General features: G+C 42.8%; 3 protein-coding genes and 1 long non-coding RNA gene across 8 annotated transcripts in view; 2 read left to right on the top strand and 2 right to left on the bottom strand.

Moving 5' to 3' along the window:
• The first annotated feature begins 100 nt into the window (after positions 1-100).
• LOC119030847 lies at positions 101-6,108 on the top strand. Its single transcript, XR_005078436.1, has 3 exons — positions 101-435; positions 3,998-4,136; positions 5,980-6,108. It is a non-coding gene; the product is annotated as an uncharacterized LOC119030847 (long non-coding RNA).
• Positions 2,534-8,172, bottom strand: rab38c (RAB38c, member of RAS oncogene family). Of its 2 annotated transcripts, XM_037118760.1 has the most exons (5): positions 8,045-8,172; positions 6,807-7,371; positions 6,049-6,179; positions 4,732-4,869; positions 2,534-4,096 (listed from the first exon to the last, which is right to left on the bottom strand). In XM_037118760.1, the coding sequence occupies exons 2-5, from the start codon at positions 6,997-6,999 to the stop codon at positions 3,929-3,931; spliced, it is 630 nt and encodes a 209-aa protein (XP_036974655.1). In that variant the 5' UTR covers positions 7,000-7,371; positions 8,045-8,172; the 3' UTR covers positions 2,534-3,928. The 2 variants fall into 2 exon arrangements, with proteins under 2 accessions (XP_036974655.1, XP_036974654.1); XM_037118759.1 differs by lacking the exon at positions 8,045-8,172 and having other exon boundaries at positions 6,807-7,642.
• Positions 8,140-15,877, top strand: LOC119030844 (ras-related protein Rab-39B-like). 2 transcript variants are annotated; one of them, XM_037118758.1, is made up of 4 exons: positions 8,140-8,416; positions 9,872-10,119; positions 10,525-10,795; positions 11,112-15,877. In XM_037118758.1, the coding sequence occupies exons 2-4, from the start codon at positions 9,905-9,907 to the stop codon at positions 11,265-11,267; spliced, it is 642 nt and encodes a 213-aa protein (XP_036974653.1). In that variant the 5' UTR covers positions 8,140-8,416; positions 9,872-9,904; the 3' UTR covers positions 11,268-15,877. The 2 variants fall into 2 exon arrangements, with proteins under 2 accessions (XP_036974653.1, XP_036974652.1); XM_037118757.1 differs by having other exon boundaries at positions 8,142-8,416; positions 9,887-10,119.
• The window catches only part of slc7a3a (solute carrier family 7 member 3a), a 14,803-nt gene continuing 12,092 nt past the window's right edge, over positions 14,690-17,400 (bottom strand). For 2 of the 3 annotated variants that reach the window (XM_037118751.1, XM_037118752.1), the window contains exon 12: positions 17,169-17,320. In XM_037118751.1, the coding sequence (XP_036974646.1) occupies positions 17,169-17,320 (152 nt within the window). Of the gene's footprint in view, positions 17,321-17,400 lie in introns of all 3 variants that reach the window. The other variant, XM_037118753.1, reaches the window with a different exon arrangement.

The raw sequence follows: 17,400 nt of genomic DNA, 5'->3' as shown, positions 1-17,400 counted from the left end.
AAAGCAGAAGGCATCAGCTGGTCCATCATCACCTTGGTGCCGGAGAAGGTTCTGATGTGCAAACTCTGCCGCTGTCCGGTGAAGAATCAGGAGTGTTTCAACACCAGATGTTTCATTTTGTGTCACTGCTGCAGCTGAAACAACCCAAATCTACAGAACCACAGACGAGCCCAACATGTCTTCATGCTGCTGCTTTATGCTCAGTTTTTTATGAGGGTCCAAAGAACCCTCGGTCCGGGTCAGGAAAAGATCATGTTCCGGCATAAAACCGACCTGGTTCTGTGTCCAGAATGACGCTGCAGACTCACACACACACACACACACACACGAGGCTGGAAGTTGACCCGAAGTTTGCAGCAGCTTAGATTCACAGTAACACATGAAACTGAGACGCAGTCCTGAACAGCAGTCACTGGCTTCACCCTGCACCCTCAGGTAATAACCAGGTGATGTGAGCGTGATGTGACCGGTTTGGTACACAACCTCTGACACGTGCGTTTGTATCGGTGGTTCAGCTGGACTGGACTGAAGCGACCCGATCACCAGAACATACACAGATCAGCTGTTTATCTGTAAAACACAGATCATTAAAAACGACACTGAGCTCACGCTCCGGTTCAGTTTACAGACTTTGTTAGAGTTCAGAAAAGATCCAGTTCTGGTCACAAACACACAAAGTGTTCAGTATGTCGACTAACATGTTGATGAAGTCGTAATCACAGAATGATTCGTTCGGATCGATTCTTCCCGTCTGTTCTTCAGTAACTCGACCTTGAATCTGCTGCTCGGCAGGTTCTTCTGCTTCGTTCCGTCCTCACGTCTTTATGTTCCATGTTGTAAAGTGTTTCCTGTCAGTTTGATCCATTTAGTTACAACAACATTCCCAGTGTGTGTCTGACTGACGTCACGGTTCTGGTGACCGAGAGGAGCTTTCAGTCTCTGTTGGTTCTGTCGTCCCCTTCTGGTCCGACACTGGCGCCGGCTGCTGTAGAGATCTTTGTTGTGGAGGCCTGACAGAGAGACGGCAGGTGGATCGTGTGTTGCTGACGGTCTCGTCTGCTGTTACTGATCAATTATAATCATCAGAAGAATCACGAGCTGATTCAAAAGTTCCTTGTGGTCACTTTCAGTAAAATCTTAAGTAAAATCTGTCTGTGACTCAGAAACATTTATTCATACGGAGATCAGCAAGTTTGTAGCAGCTCTGTGGGCAGTTTCACTGAATTTTATTGCTTATATGCAGCCGTATGTTAATATCTCAACTCATTTTGAGTCGTGTGTATAAAGTTTCGTGTCTATCAGGATGTTATATTTCTAATCTGTCTAAAACAGATATTTCTTTTGGCTCATTTTCTTCATGGTGCTAAAATCTTTTCTGTTGTTCTGCTTTCCCTCCACACCTCCTCGTATCTGTTTCATGACTTCATCCACTCGTAAGTCTTTTTGTTCCGTCGGTTCAGTCCTGATCCGTCTTCCTGTTGTTCCTGGTTTTGGTCGCACTTTGTTCAGATGTCGTGTTTCGGTCTTTGTTCCATCTTCATACCTGAAGCTCGTCTTTTGTTCAGTTTCCTTTCACAGCAGAAAAACCTCACGACCACATACCAAAAGCAGTCGAGCTAATTTGCAGCGCAGTCCCAAGAAACACACAAGAGACGATGTAACTCAGAGATATCTGGAGATATTAAGAGCACAAAACTCAGAAGTCGACGGGAGAATACAGACTGAACAATGTTGCTTCACTTCTTCTTTGTAAAATAAAGGCCGATCTCCAGATTTTGAGGAGAAACACTTGATCCTTCGTCTGTTTGTCTGTCTTTTCTCATCGAGTTCGGACCTTTTGTGTTCTTAACGTTGGACCCACTCTGGAGTTTGTGTTTTTGCTGCACGCTAAATAAACGTTTCATTGTGTGTTTGTGGTCTGCTGCCGTTGCAAATGTGTTGCATTACAAGTTGCGGCGCTGTCACACATCAAAGGCAGCGGAGTCGAACATGAAGCAGACGCTTAATGTGAGAACACAGAATTTCAAATAAGACTCGAGGCCGATTCAACAAAGAGCCGCGCGGAACGTGTTTCCACTGGTGAGAAATTGATTTTAGGGGGTCGTAGAAAACGACCTCGTTCCAGCAGAAGAGGCGACGGTTCGACAGCTGCGTCGGTTATTTTTACCTGACGTTTATAGAGTGAAATCACACAAACATACAGAATATAATGAACTGAATGAATTAATGCTTCATTTAAAAAGAGATTGTGGTCACGGAGGTGGAAACACAGATGTCGTAAAGCGTTTAAACGCTTTACGACATCTGTGTTTCACCACCGTGACGACAATCTCTTTCTAAATGAAGCACTTGTGTCCAATTTCATCTGTTTTATTTCATCATTGAGTTGCTCATTTTCCTCCTCGACGTTAGCGTTTATTCCTGACATCGCCGGCCTCTCGTGTGTTTCTCTGGGAGGAGACGTTCCGGCCCGTCGGTCCAAAGATCCAGCGTGAAAGAAGAACAGCTTCGCTGTAAGCAGGCGATTCAGATGCTGCCTGTTAATGTTACATGAAGTCAAGTCGTTAATCAGGATTTATTTCCTGCTTTGAACCATTAAACTTAGTTACCAAACACAGTGACACGCTGCACGATTCAGAGGAAGATAACAACAATGATTTCACCGTGAAAACTGACGCTGAAGATCGTCGGGAGAAAACAGGAAGCACGTGTTTGGATTTCAATAGTTTGATGTTGCACGAGGAAAATAAGAATTAAAAATCTCTTAGGAATAATTTGAGAAGTTTGATATCGGTGGTCAATAAACCAGATATCAGCTGTTAACCTGATTGGACCGAGCTAGGCTAGCTGTTTCCCCCTGTTTTCAGTCTCTATGCTAAGCTAAGCTAACGGCTGCTGACTTTAGCCTTATTTTCAAATTTTCTGATTCAAAAAAGAAATCTGTCAATAATTTGGAGCACAATAAGAGCATCTGTTTTCCATAATCACATTATTATGAATGAGAATCAATAGTTTTAAAATGTCTGTCAGGTCCAAAATGATTATTTTGTTTATGTGAGATTGTGACGGTCTGGAGCCGATAGTGTAACGCTGTTGGGATCATGTCGTATCTGTGTTAAAAGCTAACAGGCACATTTATGTTATCCTCATTCTGTATTAAACATTAGAAGATGTGAGCAGAACGAAATCCTCTGACTGAAACAACAGAAACCAAATAGTAACCTGCATTAAAGAAAATACAGAGAAGACATGAAGGCTTGATGTTTTTATATGTGCGTCAGTTCAGCTAAACGTCAAAGGCACAACGTCAGATGTTCAAAGTGTACATGTTAGTTACTGTACGTTTATAATAAAAAGTATTCAGTTTAAAGATCCTTTAAACCTCTGAAGAAAACTTAATTCTGTACAAGTTCCAAGGCAAAACTTTGTGTTTTCTATAAGTGAAATATAAATTGTGACCAGTAACCTAAAAACAAATGACACAGATCAGCCTCATCTTCTGAATTATCAACAATTTTCAAAACCTAAACTTTTACGTGTCAGACATCATGTTGCTGTGTGTCTGTCGAGCCGATATTTGGTCTGTATCAAATAAACAAAGCTACACAAAGTGCAGCTCTGTCAGAAGAAACAGAGAAGAAGAAGTGGAGTGAAGCCAACGCTGCCAATAAACCTAAAGAAGAAGAAGAAACACATCCGACACCATGTGGGAAATAATAATCTTCTTCTTCTTCTTCTTCTTCTTCTTCTTCTTCTTCTTCTTCTTCTTCTTCTCTCTGATGCACTGACGGCGACTCAGCTTCAGGAACACAAAAGTTGATTTACTGTTTTAATTTACTTCTCATACAAACGGTCCCTGAGCAGAACTTCTCTCCGAGGCCGTGACGCTCTCAGCCGTCCACTTCCTGGTCGTACGGTGGGTCAGGAGTCACCACTTCACACACGACGAGCAGCTGAGATGATCTTTTTGTGTCTTTGTGTTTGTGTACCCGGACAGAACCAGGCTGCTCGGGTCCCTCTCGATCATCGGGCTCTCCTCGTTGTTCAGGATGTGCTCGACCAGGCAGCGCACCGCCTCCTCGATGTTTGTGTTTTCCTGAGGGAGGAATAAAAGAAGACGCCTGTAAAGAAACCAGGTACCACACGTGTCGACTCTGAGTGCCGTATCGTCTGCAACTGGACTTGTTTCACCTCCAAGAGGCTCCTTCAGTTCTGAAACAAGTCCGGTCGCCTACGATCTGACCTGGATGACTCAGAACCTTCATCAACATGTGGGTCAATTCACCAGTTTACAGTTTACGTATGCTAACGGTCAGATCAGACGTCAGGCAGCATCGAACCTTTCAGTCCAACTTCTTAATTTGCTGCTTCACAACTTTTCTTCTCTAGGTAGAAAACACAGCAAATAAAAAAAGTCTTATTTGGATTTAAATGTCTGTAACTAACGAGAACCCAGGACTGTATACACTGTTAGAAGCTCTTAAGTCTCGGCCCGGTTCTGTCCGGCTCTTCTGTCTCTGACTTGCAGCCCGGTGTGTAATTCACTGGACGGGAGGAACGGACATAACTCACACCAGACTGCAGACATTCCTCTGTTTTTCTCCTGACGGCGCGACAAATCATGTTTTCTAACGTTCGGTGTGTTCGCACGATCGTTTTCTGAATTTTTCATGTGTGAAGTTTACATTTATTTTCCCCTGATTTGGTTTGTTCAAAACTCTCCTTTCGTACCTTCGCTGAGGTCTCGAACCAGCCAACGAAACCGTTCTCCCTGCAGAACGAGTCCAGTTTTGGCTGCTGGGAAGCCAGCTGGTCCGACTTGTTGGCCAAGAGTACAGCTGGAACCGGCCTCCCGTGGTTCAGGGTCACCTGAGGGGAGAGGAAAGGTAGATGACACGACTGTGACATCACTGACTCACATTTTAGGTTAGTTAAAGTTAAACGGAACAAGTATATCAAGTTATATTCAGCTACAGAAGAGCCTGAGGAACCGGGTCAGAACTAAACTACAGAGAGTCGTTGATGCGAAGACGACACACCGTCTCGTCCGGTCACGTCGGTGTCGACTGGCAGGTTTTCTGAATGTTCCCTGAAGGTTCTCTGGGGTTATTGTTATGAAAAATCCAAAAAACATCTTGGAATCATTCCTAAAAGGTTATTCTTGAAAAACCTATTCTTGAGAACGTTCTCTAAAGGTTCTCTGGGGTTTATTTTGGTTAAGCCTTTAACAAACATCTTGGGATCGTTCCTTAAAGGTTCCCAGAAGGTTATTTGTGAAAAAACTTTACAAACATGACTGAAGGTTATATATTCTTGCAACCTTTAAAGAACATTTTAGGATTTGTTCTTTACGTTTTAACTTTTGGAGAACTTTTAGAAAATGTTCCCTGAAGGTTCTCTGGGGGTTGATTTTGTGAAAACATCTCAGGATCGTTCCCTAAAGGTTCCCAGAAGGTTATTCTTAAAAGACCTTTACAAAAACTTAAGGGAATGTTCCCTTTGAGAGTTATATTTTTTACAGACTTTAAAGAATGTTCTTTTAAAAAAAATGTTCAAGGAACCTGTAGAAAACGTTCCCTGAGGGTTCTCTGGGGGTTATTTTTGTGAAACATCTAAAAAAAATTCTCATAATTGTTCCCAGAAGGTTATTCTTGAAAAACGTTTACAAAAACTGAAGGGAACGTTCACTGAAGTTCATATTTTTCTGCAACCTTTAAAGAATGTTTTAGGTTTTATTCTTTACATTTTAACTTTAAAAACTCTAAAGGTTCTCTGGAGGTTATTTTTGTGAAACCTTTAACAAACATCTCTGGATTGTTCCCTAAAGGTTCCCAGAAGGTTATTCCTGAAAAACTTTACAAAAACTTTTGTCATTGTTGAAAAACCTTTACAGAACCTTTACAGAACAACTCTAGGGTTCAGGTTGGAGGTCCTCACTGTTATTTCTCTTATAGAAAAACAGCTTTTACACCTCTGCAGGTGAGACAACAGGAGAGAAACAAACGCCTCGATAAGTTTGACTTCCTCTGTCGGACGTCGACCTCTGACCTTTGAGTCCAGGTCGTCCTTCCACTTCAGCACGGCGTCGAACGTCGAGGCCCGCGTCACGTCGAACACCATCAGCGCTCCCACCGCCTCCCGGTAATACACCCGAGTCATGTTCCCATAGCGCTCCTGTCCTGGGACGCATGAACAACCATCACACACACACACACACACACACACACACACAGTCTGTGAAATCAAATCAGTGATGAATCTCGGGAGTGTGTGTTTGTGTGAGCATGCATGTGTCTGTGTGTGCTGGTTCTATGCTGGCCTCCATCATGTGACTGATATTATGAGCATGGGATCACTTGAGTCACAGCCAGGCACAAGATCCACATTCCTCAACCAGGCTTCAGATGACAGGGAGGGACCGGGCCGACACGCCGTCCCGTCGGGTCAAAGTGAAAAACAAGCCGATCCTGACACGAGCCGACCGGACCGGAAGCTGTTTGATAAAGATCTTTAAGAACTGGAAGAAAACAAGACTCTTTGGGACTCGTCTGTTGTTTTTCTGTGTTGCTGCCTTTACTGAATGTTTATTGTACTTCACATCTCACTTTCCTGAAGCTGATTGATTTTAAGTGTTTCAGCTCTAAACCCTCCAGACTCGCAGCTGAAGGAGGTGAAACAAAAGGTTTTTGTTCCCAGAGAGCAGACAGAATAAATCCTGGTCCTGATCTGCAGCAGAGCTCGTTAACGATCAGCTGACTGGGTGTGTGAACCTGTTCTGTACTGTCGGGTCGTGAGGTTCTACAGACCTGCTATGTCCCACAGCTGGAGCCGGATCACAGTGTCATCGTCCCACTGCAGCACCTTCAGGGCGAAGTCCACCCCGATGGTGGCCCGGTAGTGCTGGGAGAAGATCTGGTGGACGTACCGCTTGATGATGGACGTTTTCCCGACTCCCAAGTCCCCGATGACCAGAACTTTGAACAGGAGCTCCTGCTGCATGGCTGCAGCTCTGCACAGATGTGGAAACTCCTCAGAAGACTTGTGGAAACTGAACGAAGGAGCGCAGGAACCTCAACAGAACTGTGACGAGTCATGAAAGATGGTCTCAGCAAGACGTGGGCCTGTTGTTCTGATCCGGTCTCATCCGGATCTGTCAGAGCTGCCTGTGGTCGCTGCCCGTCTCATCACACATGACAGCCGGAGTCCGTTTACTTCACAGCCGACTGTCAGAGACTACGCTGCACTGGTGGTGCGTTCAGCGCCCCTCGTAAAAATCTGCTTTGGAATTTGTCACACATTTTTCTACATAGGCCTGAATAAACACCAAAGTGTGTCTTTTCTCTGAGAGGTCACAGTCCTCCGTTCACAATGCTGCTGAGTAAAGAGATAGATGAGTTCACAGCGAAATACATAAATATATAAAATATTAAATATGGCTCCAAAATGTTGTAGAGTGGAAGTCGTAAATAGTAAATAATAATAAATTCTCAAATAAAGTACCTGAACCTCAAAGTTGTACCTGAGTAAATGTACTCAGTTACATTCCATCACTGGTTACCATCTTTCAGGGTTTTATACTATTAGACTTCATTATTGGATCATTATCACGTTTGATATTTAGGTTGATCATACTGTATGTTTTGTGTGTAAATATTGTATATAGATATATTTTCTTTGTTTTTTGAATATAGTGGTAAAGTAATATTAAATCTTTTAAAAAAAATCACTTGTTTGACTGTTTCATAAATGTATGTATTTTGTATTTTATTTTCATTTCTTATATAAATTTAATCATTAATACATTTTAGAAAAAATAATAGAAATGAATAATACATTGCAATCTATCTCTCTATCTATCTATCTATCTATCTATCTATCTATCTATCTATCTATCTATCTATCTGTCTGTCTATCTGTCTATCTGTCTGTCTAACTTAATACATATGAAATAAAAATCACCTGATTGCTAATGTAACTACATTGTGCTAAATGATTAATTTTTTTAATAATAAAAATAAGGATCCGAATAAAGATTCTAACTCACGTCGTTAATGTCTCCGACGGTCTGTGAAGGCAGCACGGGGTGGGTTGCTGCTGCGCAGCTGCGTGCGCAGTTACGGTACTGGTGCTGATGAGGGCGCGTGAGTGATGCTGCTGTTGTGTCCTGCTGCCATTTCCTCCTGGATCCTCGCGAACACATCAACACACCTGCTCACCTCCGTCTGACGTCAGCCTGCTCTGAGCTGTTAGCGAGGCCCAGGTGTCGGTTCTGGTCCGGAGGCCCAGTTACCGTGATGCGTGTTATCGGTGCCGGTCATCTCTGTGGGCAGTAACACAAACACCGCCGCTCCGGAGGATCATTCTCACAGGACATCATCATCGATATGGGGATTGATTTCTAGCTGCTGACTCTGAGGTGGGTGATTCTTGACGGATCGGTTCTTGTTCTGATTGTGAACCCAGTGGAGTGAAGCCCGGCGGGCCGGGCCTGATGACCAGAACCAGTTCTGTGTGAGGTGTCTCCTGATGAGGCCAGCAGCCTCCTGTAGCTTAGCATCAGGCCTCCGAGTGTCACAGCAGCCTGTCTGTGGTCCACATGGGGCGGACTGACTACACCTCTGTTTACTGGGCAGGAGAGGAGTGGCCTGCACCTCCTCCTCCTCCTGCACCTCCTCCTCCTCCTCCTCCTCCTGCACCTCCTCCTCCTCCTCCTCCTGCACCTCCTCCTCCTCCTCCTCCTCCTCCTCCTCCTCCTGCACCTCCTCCTGCACTTCCTCCTCCTCCTGCACCTCCTCCTCCTGCACCTCCTCCTCCTCCTCCTGCACCTCCTCCTCCTCCTCCTTCTGCACCTCCTCCTCCTCCTCCTGCACCTCCTCCTCCTCCTCCTCCTCCTTGAAATTAGATCACCCAGCTGTAAATCACACGGAGCTGCTGAGGTGACCCGAGCCTGTGAGTCTGCTCCTGATGGCTGCTGTGATCCAACCAGCCTCCGTGTGGTCGACAGTGTTGTGATCTTACATTTTAACAGAGACGCACAGATGAGACATGAACAGAGCTGCTGCTACGGAAGTCCTGAGGGGACATTAAAAACAATATGTGCATGATAATCTGTGAAAATGTGAAAAAAATAAGAATAATAATTAAGTTCTCTTTATTTTTACATTTTTCCACCTGGTTTGACTCATTCCAGCAGGGAAAAATCAGGAGAGGAAAAATGTTTTCTTAGTTTTCACAGATTTTGTTATAAACACAAGGGAGAGAAAGTTTGGATCCAAATAATCTGAAGCAAAAATAATATTCTAAAAAAAAAAACAAAACCTGGTTTGAGGCAGAAAAAAAGAATTTCAGAGAAACGTTTCTATAGGATTCTTTTGTTCATGTTTGTTGATCGAGTGGAAAAACATTTCTGAAGAAAAACATTTTGTTTTTGTAAAAGACCAAAAAAAGAAGAATAAAAAAAAATCCATCTTTGTAATCTATGAAAAAAAATAATGTTTTTCACCCGGTTACACAGCTGCAAAAAACTTTTTCTCATGAATTATTTTTTCACTCTGAAAAACAGAAATCCTTCAAAATGTTTTCATACTGAAGTAAACAGGGGCTTGATTTTATTTTTTGAAATCTAAATAAACAGAAGAACATAGTTTTCTTAGTTCTTATTCACACAGCGGCCATTTTCCTCCAGCGTCAAGTTGAAGGTGCTTTAAAATGTTTCTGACAAACACTCGGTGGCTCTTGATTCTTCTTTCCACTTGGTTTGAAACGAAAGAAAGAATTGCAGAGAAACATTTTGTAGGATTTTTTTTTCTTGTATGTCCATGTGACACCAAGTGAAAAAAAGTTTAACTTCGTCACATGACTGTGAACTCAGTATCTTCTGACACAGGTGTTAATCTGCTGAGACATGGAGACGATCTGGCTTTATCAGTTCCGTCTGATCGTCATCGGCGACTCCACCGTCGGGAAGTCGTGTCTGATCCGCAGGTTCACCGAGGGACGCTTCGCCCAGGTGTCGGACCCGACCGTCGGGGTGGACTTCTTCTCACGCCTGGTGGAGATCGAGCCGGGCAAAAGGATCAAACTGCAGATCTGGGACACGGCAGGACAGGAGAGGTTCAGGTGAGGACGCAATTATTTATCTCTCTTTTCTTCGTCATCAAAAACGTCATCATGACCTTTAAATCAAGATGGCTGAACATCTGGAGGGACGGCGGCCATGTTTCACATTAGCGTTAGCATTCAGCCACTTCCTAGCTAGAATTTCTAACCCTTCAGACTTTCACCATCCAGTGTCTTTTCAGTTGCTGATCAATTAGAAAGCAGTGAAATTATAACAGACTGGACAACTTGGAACATCATCTGAGCTTCTCAACAAAATGGCCGCTGTGTGAACAGGGTCTGTAAGTTAGTTTCTCTGTGAGCTCCTTCCTGTTCTTTAACCACAGGTCACAGCACTGAGAAGTGTTTTGATTTAAGTGATTTCCTCACGCAGCTCGTCACAGTCGGCCGTGTCTTTCTGTCCAGGTCGATCACCCGGGCTTACTACCGTAACTCGGTGGGCGGGCTCTTGCTCTTCGACATCACAAACCGCCGCTCCTTCCAGAACGTCCACAACTGGCTGGAGGAGGCTCAGAGCCACGTCCAGCCGCACAGCATCATCTTCCTGCTGGTGGGGCACAAGTGTGACCTGGAGGCCCAGCGCCAGGTGACCCAGCAGGAGGCCGAGAAGCTGGCCGGCGCCTTCGGGATGCGCTACGTGGAGACATCGGCACGGGACGCCATCAACGTGGAGAAGGTGTGGATGATAATTGTTCTGTGTAGATACGAGATCAGATGTGGTTCTGTAATGGAGTCTCATCTACAAAAGTCTTGACAGAAAATGTTAATCAGACTTTTAATCACATGTTTTGGTCTTTTTAAGAAGACGGAGTTGCTCAGTTGTCATGGAGATGATTTAGTTGCTACGACATGACACGAGTTTGACATTTATGCCGTCACGTCTGCTGTAATTCCACCAACTCACGTTCCTCTTTGACACGTGCACTTCAGATGGTCGTGTTAAAGAGACAGCAGAGAGTTTCTGATCCGTCACAATCTGATTTTTGTTTCAGGCGTTCGTAGATCTGACGAGGGACATCTTCGAGCTGGTACGGACCGGAGACATCAAGATCCAGGACGGCTGGGAGGGCGTCAAGAGTGGATTTGTTCCCAACACCGTCCATTCCTCGGAGGAGGTGGCCAAGGGCAGCCGGCAGTGCTTGTGCTGATTTACCTGACAGGTGGTGAAAAAAACTGAAGTGGACTCCGTCTGCAGGAGATCTCTCTGGTCTCAGACAGTTTTCTGGGTTTGTAATTTAAATCCCTGCTCTGTCACACACCTCTATATATATAAATAAGACGTTCAGGTGCCTGTTTACGGCTCCCGACATTCAGACACTCGATGTTCCCGACAGGTGTAGAAGCACAACAAGCATCCCGTCACTGTTCTGTGTGCATGTGTGTGTGACTGTAATAGTCCTGCAGCTCTCAACACTTCAGCTTTACTGCACCTTTGGCCTTTCCTGACGTGTACAGTTATTCTCCAGTGGACAGTTTCGTCTCCTGCGTGGTGTGAGCCTCTTCCTTTTTCATGCATAATACTCTGAATATATTGGGACCTTTTATCCGTTGAGAGACACGAGACAGGAACAGATCGTCACTGATTGTACTGCATTTAAACTCCAGGTGGCTCTCACATGATGAGAGAGAGGAGGGACGTGAACCAAAGCTTCAGATTGTCGTGTTTGTTTGTCTGACTGCGACCTGCTGATGAAGACTGATGAAGAAGAGTTAGCACTGTGAAAATGTTTCATGTTGTGTGCTGAGAGGAAAAGTTAGCGTAGCTGCTCACTGATAGACATCATGACTTCTTTTTAAATCAATATGGTAAGTACTCAGATCGTGTTTACTAGACTGTGTTGGTTGAGATATTTAAGCCATTTGTATGGAAACCCAAAGTCTACAATATTAAATACAATTTAAAAAGTCAAATTAAATGAATCAAAGAAATTATAATAACTCAAGTCATGATATCTTTATTTAAAAGTGACCCAGTTAAGCTAGCTACCAGAACCAGAAGTAGCCATCTATGTAAGCTTGTGATCTTAAATTATTATTTAAAAAAAAAACAGTGCGCTAGCATCGTTGCTACACACAGAGAGGCAGCTAACTGGCTAGCTAGCTTGGTGCTGTTGTGAGTCTGAATTATCAGGCTGGCTAGAATTGCTAGCTCTTGTTAGCACCACACACACAAAGAACCTGCTTTTTACAGGGTTTGTTGGGAACTGAATTACCTAATGCTAATGTTAGCTGCTGCCTGCTAACCACACCTGGCTAGTTAGCCTCATAGCTAGGTATTCTAGGTAACATTTGCAGCTTTGTTGAGCTACACAACAGATTGTATTCATGACTTTATTATTAACAGAAGCAGCAGCAAGGTAGGTGATTCAGAAGCTAAGCTAAGAGAAGCTAACTGGCTAAATTTGATGGCAGTTGTTAAGCTAGCTGAAGCAGGTTGAAGTAGCTGCTGCCATGAAATATTATGAAATAGAAAAGTCACATAAATTAAACAAATAGAGGAAAAATATAATTATGAGATGAAAACATTAACTCATTAAAAAAGGGTAAAATAACATTTCATGATCATTTCTGTAATGTTAGTTTGATATTGGATACTTTGGGCCTCCATATGTTTGGAGTCTGTTTGCTCTTAAACACAACACGACGCCTTCAGGTCACACTCTCTTCTCACGCTTATGCCTACAATCCATTTATAAATCCAATCTGTCACATATTTATAATCAGTGCATGCCTCCAGCTGGACTCAAATTTTCCAAAGAAAACAAGTTTTTATTTTTGATAAAAATGTAAATATCCTCTTCACTCAGTACCGACGCTCAGCAGACGCAGAAGAATCGATCTCGTGTCCGATTTGCTTCTTATCTGGTGAGATGACAAAAATGTTTGTGAAACACAGGAAGTGAACAAATGAGGATTATTTGAACGTCACTGCAGCTTGTTAGTGTTCAGATGTTCAGACAGAACATGGAAGCGTCTCTCTCGAGTGCCTTTTGGAAGAAAGAAGCCTAAACACACAAAATCACCAACAGAACCGTGTGTGAATATCAAGATCTGAGCCGTCAGCTGACGAGAACACGTTGGTCTCACGAAACACAAACTGTAGATAATTAATTTAAAGAAACCAAGCCTGATGAAGCTGAATCTGTGATGTTGTTGTGACTCTGAGATTATTATAGCACAAGTGTCATCAGTATAAACGCCCCGAGGCATTAATAAAGATCTGTGCAAAGTCTGGAGGGATGCTGCTGTTTGTACCGGCTGACAGTAACGCTGTGTGTGACCACCAGAGGGCGACTGTAGCACGATCCTTCAACACACCATGAGTTCTGAATTTAAAGGACGTTTACTCAAGTTATTGTATTAAATAACATATTTGATGTTCTTGTTATTAATATTCGATTGGCTGGAGAAATATCACAGACCTCAAGTGAGGGAAAATGATGATCTTGTGAAATATGATGCTGTAGATTAAATCCAACTGTATATAAAGTAGTTAAATAAATTAATATCCACTGCGATTGATCTAAAAACACAATATATGATATTTAACAATATATCATTATATATATGCTCATATCATAAATCTGTTTGTCTCTCATGATTTCACACCTTTGTATAAACTTTCCTCTATAGTTATTTCACTGATAACAATGAAATACTTTAAATAACCATTTATTAATTCATTGTTCACTATAAAGCTGATAATTACATTATAAACCTTTACAGCTGATTAGGAAATGGTTTCATTTTGTTAACGATGAAATACTTACTAATTAATGTTTAATTAAAGGGGCACTATGTAGAAATTCCAAATCATAATTTTATTATTTACAATATTAATGAGTCAATAATACTCAAAACTCAGAAATGTATATTTTCTCCATAATTGAATAAACGAGCTGAGCAGAGAACACTGTCTGAGGCTCGGCAGGTGGCAGGGTCCGCCACATGTAAACAAAGTGAAACAGTATATACTCTGTTGTGTTGAGTCACCGCGTAATAAGTGAACAAAATAAATTCACATCATGTCGAGAAATTAAATACTTATGTTTTCTTTACCGAGCAGAAGATCCGACTGTAAACCATCTGAATTCCACTTCCTCTCTCTGACTGAACTAAGACGAGCTTAATTGCCTCGTTAACTCCTCATAAACAACATTTCATTCAAGCGTCGGCACTTCAGGCCCTCTGATTTTAATAGTTGAATTTATGAATGGTTCCTGGTTACATGAATTAGTCTTAACAAGGTGTTTTACCTCCCTGTTACAGATCAGTGCTGCAGTTTGTTTATTCAGTGTGTTGAGTCACAGTGACGCTTCTCACGCTGTCCTGACTTTGGAAATGATGCTTCGACAAGTTTTTAACTCGACAAACAAGTTTTTAGGGCGTCATAACACTGGTGTTTGGATATGAAATGTGTGGTGAACACAGTTCTTTAAAATAAACCACTAACGCTTGGTGGCCTGAAACGATTGTAGTCAGGAGTTTCACAGTGAAACAGCCCGAGGCGCTCCGACACTCAGCTCAAACTTCTTTAACAAATAAAGAGATCAAACACAGACGCTGTTTCTGCCGTGAGCAAGAATCATTTTATTTAAAAAAACAAAACAAAACATTGAAAATACAGCTCGTTTTGTACATGACAGCCATATATACAGGATATAAAACAGAGACAACAAAAGATAGTTGCTGTTAACGAGTCAGCGCTGAGAGGGGAGATGACGGGATTGACTTTTGAAAAGGCACAAGGGCTGAGTGTGAAGAGCTCGCTGTGATATGAGTCACGTAACCTTTAACGACAAATCAATTCTTCCTGGGATTCATCATCATCGTCAGGAAAACTAATTCTTTAGATTGAGCAGCCCCGGTGCCTCCGTCAGCAGGTGGATCGCTTCTTCAGGCACCAGATAATCGACTGATATCATCCAGAAACACTGTGTGAATCCAGATCTACGCTCACTGAACACACTCCCTCCTCTACAGCGTATGCTGGGAGATCTGTCATCACCTGACAGGTGTGACGGAGGAGAGCAGCAGCTTGTAAAGATCTGCAGGAATGCTCCAATACTTCCATTTTATGTAAAGAAACTGGTCTGGGATCTGTGTGATGTGGATTTCAGCAGCATCAGGTGTCAAAGAAATGCCTTCAAGTGTACGTCACAAAAAACATCTCTTACCAAATTATACTTGAGTTCATATTTTAACAAAAGTACATTTGTATAATTTACAGCATTATACAAATACAAGATAGATACTGTACACATACTGTACATTCTACAGTAAAGCACTTTACTAGAACAACAAAAAAACATTTGCTATTAACAATAAATTATCTTGACTCCAGAGGATCGGGGTAGAAAGATTTTAAATTACACAATTTAAAGACCAAATTCTTAGTGGTCATTCTCCGTTTTGGAAAGCTTAGCTTCCCAAAAACACGTTCAGTTGGTCAGGAAGGATATCACAATTAAATTATTTGATGCTGCGACATGTGTGCAACAAAAAAAGGAAGATAGAAACAAACATGAGCAAAAGAACATCAGCACACTAACAACTGTACACGAACGATCCAAATCTACAAAGCATATTAATTGATTGAGAAGACAAAAAGGCAATAATGACGAAAGCTATCCCAGAAGAAACATTTAAATATTAACAAGTCTATCAGAAAAAAGTTTAGTAGTAAAAATAAAATAAGGTTGAATAAAATACATGTGATTGTTGCTCAACAGACCAAGCTGCCAAGAACAAGTTTCAATTGAAACTAAAACCAGAACCTTTGTGAAAAAAATCTAATTTTCACAAGAAAGTAAAAAAAAAGAAAAGATATCTTGATGTGATTAAAAGACAGGCCCTCGTCCACAGAGAGGCCCCCCGGCACCCCGACACCACCGAGACAGTTCATCCTGGACTCTCTGGGTTTTTAAAAAGGAAGCTCATCGAGCGATTCGTCGGATCGCTCGATGAGCTTCCTCAGATCTGCAAAACAGATCTGAGTACAGGCCTGCAAACATGTAAAATAAACCTGGAATTAAAAGGATTGTTTTAAATTCATACAGATCTTTCCATGCACTCTCATTATACAACTCATGAAAGCCAATTAGGTCGTTTAACTCCCGCTTTCTTTCACTCTTTTTCCTTTAGTTTTTGGGTTAAAAATAGTTTTACTGGATTCCCGGGAATCGTAATAAAATATAAAAGAAGCGACTGATTTCATAGGATTCAATAATGCTGCTGTGTACGCATACTGGCCAGCTGTTCTCTGGGAGCAGGGGGGCACAAAGGCGATAGTGTGTTTAACCTTGCGAATCTGTAAAGCGTGTACTTAAACCTCAGACATCGAACTGTGTAGATGACATCGACCACGTGCTACTGACCTATCTGAATGTTTGCGGCCCTGTCGCTGTCGACCGCACAGCTGCAGAGCTACCCTGTTCACACGAAAAACAAAAAAACAGGAAGGTGCAATAAACTGTGACAGTAAACTAGACATGTTAACCCTACTGACGACTACTGGTGTTTTTCACACTCTGTGCAGTCTAGCTCACGGATCGAGGTCTCTCAACGACTGTAAACTCACCGTCTCAAGTCATAATTTGTTTGTCATGTGCCGATGACTGCACACAAAGCTACAGCGCACTGACGGCAGAGGAGGAGCGAAGACTAAGTTAGTATAGTGTAACATTCATCCAGTTAACGAAAACTTCAAGAGAAGCGCCACAGTACTCGTTGTTAGTTCGGTTCATTTGAAGCAGTTTTTACAGGTAGATCTCCGGAGGGCTAAGGCTAAGTACAGACAGACAGGTTAAAACAAACACACGGACCAGAAAGTGGCTCTGTCACAGTGTCTGGCCGTCAAGTTAATTAGCCTCTGAGTGAGAGGTAAGATGTGTGTGGCGTTTTCTTGCCTCCTCTTCCTTTTATAAACCCAGGGCTGCGTTCCAGGGCCGCCTACACCGCAGCGTTTGGCAGCCATTTCGACCAGACGGCCAAAAAAACGAATGAGTGTAGAAGATCTGCAACACTCCCCAGGTCTACGTCAGTCTGTATCAGGGGCTGCCCGCCTCCAGGTCGCTGTCATCAGGGGCGCCCTTGTAGATCGGGCTCTTGCTCTGCAGCGCGGGCTCATATTTGCGCGGGGATGACCTGTTGGCTGCTTCGCTGCTGTTCTTAATACCATAGAAGAAGTAGATGGCGAAACCTGGCGTGGAGGAAAGAGCGAGAAGAGGAGGTTACTCAACAGCTACATGGAGGGTTTAAACAGCTCTGTCAAGGTATCTA

Source organism: Acanthopagrus latus, chromosome 13, assembly GCF_904848185.1.
Source record: "Acanthopagrus latus isolate v.2019 chromosome 13, fAcaLat1.1, whole genome shotgun sequence".
NCBI lineage: Eukaryota > Metazoa > Chordata > Actinopteri > Spariformes > Sparidae > Acanthopagrus > Acanthopagrus latus.
The sequence above is the reverse complement of the archived record's forward strand: the minus strand, read 5'-3'. Positions and strand labels throughout refer to the sequence as shown.

Bases quoted from the DNA above. Each gene is read 5' to 3' on its own strand.
- LOC119030844 (XM_037118758.1), top strand. From the start codon at position 9,905: ATGGAGACGATCTGGCTTTATCAGTTCCGTCTGATCGTCATCGGCGAC. The intron at 10,120-10,524 runs GTGAGGACGCAA...CTTTCTGTCCAG, and splicing joins GCAGGACAGGAGAGGTTCAG to GTCGATCACCCGGGCTTACT. The intron at 10,796-11,111 runs GTGTGGATGATA...TTTTTGTTTCAG, and splicing joins ACGCCATCAACGTGGAGAAG to GCGTTCGTAGATCTGACGAG.
- rab38c (XM_037118760.1), bottom strand. From the start codon at position 6,999: ATGCAGCAGGAGCTCCTGTTCAAAGTTCTGGTCATCGGGGACTTGGGA. The intron at 6,180-6,806 runs GTCTGTAGAACC...CATGCGTCCCAG, and splicing joins CCAGCTGTGGGACATAGCAG to GACAGGAGCGCTATGGGAAC. The intron at 4,097-4,731 runs GTACGAAAGGAG...TTCCTCCCTCAG, and splicing joins GGTTCGAGACCTCAGCGAAG to GAAAACACAAACATCGAGGA.